The 8,789-nt window shown below is 42.6% G+C and overlaps 1 protein-coding gene across 1 annotated transcript in view; it reads left to right on the top strand.

Moving 5' to 3' along the window:
* The first annotated feature begins 2,985 nt into the window (after positions 1-2,985).
* The window catches only part of efnb1 (ephrin-B1), a 93,420-nt gene continuing 87,616 nt past the window's right edge, over positions 2,986-8,789 (top strand). The window contains exon 1 of the mRNA XM_041797651.1: positions 2,986-3,986. Within this exon, the coding sequence (XP_041653585.1) occupies positions 3,871-3,986 (116 nt within the window). The 5' untranslated portion in view covers positions 2,986-3,870. The remainder of the gene's footprint in view (positions 3,987-8,789) is intronic.

The raw sequence follows: 8,789 nt of genomic DNA, 5'->3' as shown, positions 1-8,789 counted from the left end.
GTCCTCGTGTAAAGACTTCTATCTTAAGGCGAACCCTGTATAATGTTGCACTTGTCTTGTTGTTTAAATGTGCTGAATCCAGGCCGTGGTTTGATCACACTCCCAAAAACAGCATTACTGTCACATACAGGGCCAATCACAGAATTTGCTGGGCCCCTGAAAAGCTAAGTGAATGGGTCCTCCTCAGGTGGGATTCATTGATGTCAATGCATGCGTGTTGGATCAGTAGCATTGGTGCTAGTGTCCTTGCTAGAAGTTGCTTCATTTTAGACCTCAAAGTGTGTCAAACTTAGTGGGCTTTAATGTTGGAATTATTTATTTGTTCTACTTTTTAACCCCTTATCAACATATTTCCCACCCATTTTTACTACTTCTTTTGCCACTTTTAACCAAATTTTGCTGTTTGTGATCTTTTTATACATTTTGCCACTGCATGTTGATTTTGGCCACTTGCTTCAAATTTTTGCTGTTTTTTGCCCTTTTGGCCACTTTTTTTGCCACTTTGTGCCCATTTTTACCACTGTTTTGCAACATTACTACCTTTTTTTGCTACCTTTATGGCACTTTTATCCCATTTAAGCCATTTTGGGCCTATTTTTGCCATTTTTTTGCAACATAATGACCACCTTTGCTACCTTTATGGCACTTTTATCCCATTTGTGCAAGTTTGCGCCCATTATTGCCACTGTCTTGCAACATAAAGACCCTTTTTTTGCTTCTTTTGTTTTTACACTTTTTCTTCTTCATGCCCATTTCTGCTACTGTTCTGCAACATTACAACCTTTTTTGCTACCTTTTCACGCTTTTCAACCCATTTTTTCCACTTTTCACCCATTTTTGCAACATTACGACCACTTTAGCTACCTTTTGGGACTTATATCCCTTTTTTGCCATTTTGTGGCCATTTTTAACATTGTTTTGCAATATTACAACCACTTTTTGCTACCGTTTTGGCACTTTTTATCCCATTTTTGCCACTTTGTATCCATTTTGCCATTCTGCTACTGTTTTGCATTATTATGACCACTTCTACGATCTTTTTTTCATACCGCTTTGGCCTATCTCAGCAATTTCGTCCCATTTTTGCTGCTTTTTGCCCCATTGTAACTGTGAACCCAATTTTTTTTTGCATTTGCTGACAGTTATATTACATGTATTTAATTATTTTCCATTAAAGTTGTCTTGGCTTTTTCTACACTGTTTTCTAACTTCCTGACATTTGTGCACATCATGGCTTAGCTATGAAGCTAACATTACTTTCCAAATGGCAGTGTGCCCATCCACATTGTTAACATCATCAAAAAAGTTCATTCTCTTTTAATAAAGGGGGTTTTCATTTTGTATACAGCTATTTTGTACTACAACATTTATAGATAAAATCATTTTTTCTGCTTTGAGTGGTTATCTATTCAGGTTAGAAATAAAATATTGTTCTCAAAACTTCACTTTGAAATGGACCATGACCTGACCTCCATAGGCCCTCAAGGGGCCTCCAGAAAGCTCTCCCCTTTATCCCCCCTTATGAACGGCCTTGGTCACATATCCTTACTGACCACAGCTGTGGTATTCATCCAACTGTATACATGAGGCATCTTATTGGCTCACAGCAGATCAGGTATCTCTGAGTGACCATGCCATTGGCCAGTAAGGTATCAGGTATCCCAGACGCCCTGGCTGTCAGACGGGACATACCAGCTCTGTGGCAACTGGCCTGTGTTTGCTGTTACTGTGACAACACTCTGGTAGTTTATAGGCTGGCTTCTGAGGATGCAGCAATGGCAAAACTCCAGCAGCACTTGTAGTACAAAGAACAACTTTATGACCTCTTAACACCTTTTCCCTTCTGAATGCACCTTGGACATAGGTGACATTGTGCCAGAAAGCAATACTCTGATGCAGCAGCCACACACACACATAAATTCAGCGGGATAAACTGAGCACATAATCATTCAGGTGTGAAGCTGATTATTGTTTTAAAAAGATTTATGGGCTGTCAAGGCACAACAGGATGTTATAAAAATAATTCCAGGAAACACAAGACATGTCTTTAAATGCCTGTTATCCTTCCTTTCCAATTAGAATTCCCCCTCATGTATTCCGTGAATCCTGCTCGCTGCAGCCGTTAGGGGGCAGCATTGCTCGAACAAAAGCTGCAAAATTAAGAGAAAATCTTCTGCTTCTCCTCCTTTTCCCTCACTCTCGCACAAAAGGGGCACAGACATGGACATGATCAATTATGTGTCAAGCATTTCTTCCTCAATGAATGAATGGCCCAATGACTATAGGCTACCGACCGCCTATTGTCCATTGACACTGGAGACTAAGTTCTCATGCAGTTCATTATTCCAAACGGGGACAACTAGAAAGAGATCCAAAGAGACCATTAATCATCATTCCTTTCACAGAGGAAGAAAGAGGAGACGAAAATAACAGAATATGTAACCCAATACAGTAAATTCTAAACATTGTTGCAGAAATAAACCACGTTCAAAGATTGAGAGCTGAAATTATAGCCTAGTTATAAATAGAATACATGAAAAAATCTCATAATTACAAAGCCCTATTGTGGTATAAATGTTAAGTGCGAGATCCACGAGGATAAGCAGGTCCACGACTTAAAGGGGCCAAACTTTTCCTCCTGTAAGCACTTTTACGCACGCTCCAATAGCCTATCACGCTCCTTTTCCTCACCAAAGCTTTCAGTATGACGAATAACTTCAAAGTCCATTTCAATTTGGGTCGAAGGCTCGGGCCGCGGTGGTGGTGGTGTTGGAGGTGGAGAGGGGGGGTTTAGATGTGGGGTCAACCCAATAACAGACTCTCCCCTCCCTCCAATCTACCCACCACCAACCCCTCCACGTCCCCATAAATGCCTTCGCTTCCTGCTTCCAAGTTCGGACAGAGCGCTGTGATTGGCCGCGGCTCGCACTGTGGGCTGTCCCCCTCTGCGCTCTCCTCGACTCGGGTTACAGTTGAGCTCGAGCTGCTGCACGCATCGAAGCGCAGAGACTGTTGTTTAAAAAAAAAACCACGCACACACCGGCATGGAAACGCTGGCAGGCGGATTTAGAGGCACGGAGCGGGCTGGTGAGCAGGTTTAGCCCTCCTTTGGGACTTTTTTTTTGTGCAGGAGCAGGAAGGAGAAACAAGGTGCGGAGAACGCTACGGTGTTTCAACGCAGCATGCCCGAGTTGGAATAGAAGCGACCCTGCTGGAGCGCAACACGCACGCGGAACGGCGCTGATAGCCGGGAGGGATATTTACAATAGAAACTCAAATCCGTTGTGAAGAAGAATAGCAAAGGGGGAGGAGGAGTGAAAGATAACACTGGAATGAAGTGGACCTCGGGATTCCCAGCGTGCTGCGGAGTTGTGACTGATGGATGAATGTGGTCATCTGTAGGCTATAAACAGCGACAGGTACAGACATCATCAGGGGAGCTTTGACAAAGACTCGGCGCTGCGCTTCATCTGCACACTCCAGAAACTGTGCCACCGTTTAGATCCGTTTCAGCACGCATGAGATCGTATCCTGGAGTTGTCTCTACAGAGCAATAAGGTCGCGGGGGCTGTTTTTGTCTCAGCTACAGGTCAACCAGGACACTCGAGGGGCTGCTTGCTTTCCTCCCAGATCTGAAGCAAGAACCGGGTGGGCTTTTTTTCACGTCCTGTACGCAGTTCAGTCAAGGACACGGGGGCCTGGAGCTCATTTTTAAGAAGTCGGACAGAAGGACATGTATCTGATATCGACTTCACATGCTCCTGACTGATCGTAGCTCACCTTCCCACCGGGCGAACCGCACGTAAAGGCTGCCAAGGCGCACCGTCCGACGCTCTGAGTTATCGTCTCTCTGTCTGTGCATTTAGCAGAATGGCGGGACTCGGTTGTTGGAAGTATTATCTCTGGATCTTTATTTTAATGTGCAGGTCGGCGTTACCTTCTGCCAAATCGTTGGAGACTATAATTTGGAGCTCCCAGAATTCCAAGTAAGTCTCGTATTTCATTTGTGCAAGCATACCAAACTCACTGGGTGTGCGTAATGGAGGGCTGACATTACTGGAAAAAGTTGCTATTTGTGTTGGGTTAAATGTTCTGTTAAATAAGGCAATTATCTTTAAAAAAAAATCATAATTTATTTAGACGTAATTGTCATTCCTGTGCAGCAGAGAAGTGTGTTGATTTAAATCTCAGAGGGGAATTTCCCAACACCACAGAAACACTGTAGAAGCAGGCGTATACAGCGAACAGTAGGCCTCACTTAAATCACAATAATAGATGGATAATTACAGCAATTTATGGCAATATTACAGACACCTTTTATTGCGCATTGGGGGCAAAGTCTGCCGTGACACACCTGAGAAAGAGTTAAGAAAGTTTGCTCACTTTACATTCTTGTAAATGATGTAATTAACTAAGAAGACAATGAAGGAGAAAAGTCAAGGAAGGAGTGCCAAGTGTGTCAAGGTGTAGCCCAGTAATCTACATCCAGGATTTCTCTCCTCAGAGCCCTTTAGCTTGTGAAAAGGGCCACACAATCCCAGCATGCCCACACAGAAAGTGTGATAAGATGGTTCCAGAAATAAGAGCAAGAAATGCTTGAAATGAATTTAATTATCCTGGCTTGGATCCAGCCTAATTTCTCCACATGAAAAAAAAAGAAGAAAAAACAAGGGCAAGTTTCTCAAAAGCAAGCAGCTGAGGCCAGCCATTTTTTTTTTCTTTAAAATTCATTTTACTCCCGTGAAAAACAAGCTGAGTGAGCCCAGACTGCTGATAATAAAATCCGCTCTGGTAACAATTATCACCCACTTAGACTTGACTCCCACATTTGCATGATGTTGGAAAGTATACATAAAGGGAAAACACTCAGAAAAGGAGAGGAATAAAACCCCCTCCTGTATTTCTGAGGCCGAGGAGCTGACCTTCATGTGAGCAGGGGAAATGGAGAGAAGCTCCACCAGCTTATAACTAGAACTTACTCATTCAAGTGAATCCATGATTTATCCCCCAAATGTCAGGTGTCAGAGGAGCTCGTTGTGCAGTCAGCGGGTATGAATATTGCTACCACGCTCGCTGATATGTGTGAGAGAATGTACGTGCGTGTGGCCTGGTCCTAATGGTGAGACTACTACGGCCCATCAGCTTTTATTTGACTAAGCCTGCAGAGGTAGTGGAACAATGAGCGTCATCAGACATGGCACACATATGCACGAAAACCCACACCTTCTGTCAGTCGTGGGAAGACGGATGACAAAAAGTGGGGGAGACATTTATTGATTGATGATGTCACCTGCAGGGAATGTCTTAGAAGGTTGCCACGCTGGTTTAGGGATTGAAGGATCATTCCTCCATCTGTTTCTCCGCTCTGCTCCTTGTAAAATCCCCATGCTGGCTGAATATTTCATAAAGTTCACAGTGGAACAATAATGCACTCTGCAAAGTGTTCTCTCAACCTAATTATCCTGCTGCTCTGCGCTTACAAAACAATAGACAATTATCTTGCTGTGTGCAGGCTTTGCAATAACAAAAGACAAACCTGTTTTTCTTCTGAAATGTATCAGTCAGCAGCGGCATCCGATAGGCAATAAAAAAGAGAGAACTTGTACGGCAATCAGCATCAGTCTTCACTGTTTGTTGTTTTAAACTCCATCTCTTTGTCTCGGCCGATATTACAGCGCAGTGATAACAGAGAGAGAGAGAGAGAGAGAGAGAGAGCGGCCTATAGAAATGTACAGTACACTATCTGGTGACTTATCTAGATTTACGACTTCTTACTTCCTGTTCCCACTTTGGGGAGCTCTGCTGCCTCAGCTAATAAATTAATCTGGCCCTCTGCTTGCACACTGTACCACATACACACCAAATATAACAATACAAGCGCCTCCCTACAGGCCAAGAGTTATGAGACAAAGTATAGGAAACCAGCAGGTTTGGGCCACTATGGGGTGTGTGTTTTTCCTATTTTTATGTGTGTGTGCGCAGGATTACGAGCGGGCCCCTCCAAGCGGTCCTGCTGTTATGGATTTCCATGTGAGGATGCGATCACTCCGGCTCCTGCATTATCAATAACTGGGGTTTGCTTAATTGATTTCCTCCCAGCATGCTTGAAAAGGCAACATACATCATCACTGCAGCGCCGTCTGGAAAGACGAAGAAGAAGAAGAAGGAGAAACATTGAGTGCAAACTTTACTGCGGGATGTTTGAGACCTTTTTTTTTAATATTTAATTTCAGGGTGGATGAGTGAAATGGCGAGGGGGTTGAGCGGCAGGAGGGGGGGGTCAGGGTGAAGGAGCAGCCGTGCAGAAGGAGGCTAGATGTGTCAACGTCCCTGGTCGGTAAAGAACCGTCTAACATTTGATCAGAGCAAATCGGATTAGTTCTCATTTAGCTGAGTGGGATTACGCCAGAAAATGTCACTTTGTTATGACTGATCACGTCCCATCGGTTTTTCTGCAGCCAGCACAGCAATGTACAGGCCGACTTCTTACGCACACATGCATACACTCCCAGTGTGCTCAGGAATGCTGCAGTGATGCCAATTTAATGATAATCTGACAAGGTTGCTATGACTGGCTCCTGCACGTCCTCTAACCCTCCTTCGCTAATATTTACCTCATGACCTGAAGCCACTGCAGCCTGTTTGCAGCAGCTCAGGAGACAAACAAGATGATGGGGAGAGAGATGGGAAACACACTTGCACACCTCTGAAAACACACAGCCAGGAAACAGCCACAGGCAGGCCGGGAGTCTGCTGCACTACTTTTGAACTCCTCGCATTTTCGGCGTGGCTTGGAAACAGTTTGCAGACATTTTCTGGCCTCCGTGTCGGATTTGAAGCCCACAAAATAGCATAACAGAGAGAGAGAAAGAGGCGTTTGTGTCGATAAGAGTCGGCTAAAGCCTCTGTTCCTGCGGGTCTTTACTTACTCATCTTATTTTGATGTGTATTGACCTCAGCTGCCTGGCGCACCGTTTAACAGCTCACTGGTTTGGTTTATAGCGTGATTGAGTGGTTTAAAGGTTGAGTGGGTTTGATGATTATGCTGGATTTGATTAACACTTGGTTAGTGAGTGACATTTAACAAACTTGTTTGTTTCAAAGGTGAAAAGGGAGTGGAAAAAGCGTTGGAGAGAAAAACAACAGGAAAAAGCAAGGAAAGTGGATGCTTTCTGGTATTTTCTAACCCATTTACCGATACCGTGGGGGGGGGGGGCTTTCAGGGACCCAGCCAAATTTGAAAAATCATGGTCCACTGTAAAGTTAAGAAGCAACAAAAAACAATTTATTTGTGCTGTAGTACAATATAGCCCTCTTAAAATGTAGCCCTCTATTCTTAAAATGATATACCTTTTTATTGGTACACTGAAATAAACCATTAGGGAAGTGATGTCAGACTTTGGAGCGAAGTCTGTTGTGGTCAAATGCCAGAACAATAAGTAAAAGGAATTGAGACAGCAACAATTAAATATAATGAAGAGAATAAGAGGGCAAAAAGTGGCAAAAATGGGTTATAAGGGGTAAAAACATGGCAAAAAATAGATGATGAGTTGCAAAAATTGGTTAAAGATTGCACAGAAGTGCTATTACTAGAAAAAGCAGCAAAAATGGGTAGAAGAGGCATAAATAAATTGGCAGAAATGGACCAAAATTTGCACATATGAGGAAAAAAGTGGCAAAACTGGGTTAAAAGGGGTGAAAACATATCTTAAGAGCAGCATAATGGAATAATGATTGCAAAAATGGAGGAAGTATTATAAAAGGGGTTAAAGTGGTTAAAACAAAAGTGGCAATGATGGGAAAAAGGCAGCAAATGGGTTAGAAAGGGCATAATTAAACGACAAAAACAGGCAAAAATGGATTAAAAATTGCAAAAATGGACAAAATTGTGATTAAAAGTGGCAGAAAGCATGGCAATAATGTGATGGAAGCAGCAAAGTAGAGTTAGAAGAGGTATAACTAATTGGCAAAAATGGGCAGAAAGAGGCAAAATGGGTTGAAATGGTCAAAAAACATGACAGTATTGGATGAAAAGCCCAAAAATGCCCAAAAAGTAGCCAAATTGAGTTGAAAGCGGCAACAAGGAGAGTCAAAAATGGGCGTGGAAAAGTGTTGGAAAAGGTTATAAAGTAGCATGAGTAGCTCATTTTAACATCAGAAACTAATAACAGTTTGACACATTTTAAGGTAGCACCAATGCAACTAACCTAAAACACAAACATTGATATCATCAATAAATCTCAGTTGGTTAGGGCCCATTCTCTGGTTTTCCAGGGGCCCGGCCAAATCTGTGGGCAGGCCTGTCGATACATAAACCCTTTTACACCACATCTCTCCTGAACTAGAACTGACCTGTTAGATTTATTTATGGATGGAAATTAACCTATTATATTCCAGTCTTACTGCAACTGAGCAGCTTTTGTGTATGTCTACTTTTATTAGCAGTAATTGTACTCTTATTCGAGTTTATTCTCAAGGAAGTATTGCAATTCACTTTATATTACTAAGTCAAAAACTAATAAAGCAAAAACAGAGACTCAAACTTTCTGTCAGCTACAGGGACTTAGCAGATATTTGGCTGCCCTACACATGAGCAGCACAGAGGGAGAGAGTGAATCAACCAAACATCCAAATTTTGCTGGTGTGTTGCTTCTATTAAAAAGATGAAACACTGTAAAACATATAAAACACTAAGTGTGACCTTTATCAAACAGCCTGATTCATACTCTTTGCTGTTTTTGCGATGCATATGTAGGGAAAATTCAATTTTGATAGACAGTACTTTAGTA

Source organism: Cheilinus undulatus, linkage group 10, assembly GCF_018320785.1.
Source record: "Cheilinus undulatus linkage group 10, ASM1832078v1, whole genome shotgun sequence".
In the NCBI taxonomy this organism is placed as follows: domain Eukaryota; kingdom Metazoa; phylum Chordata; class Actinopteri; order Labriformes; family Labridae; genus Cheilinus; species Cheilinus undulatus.
Note: the sequence above shows the minus strand (reverse complement) of the source record. Positions and strands in the feature narration are given on the sequence as shown.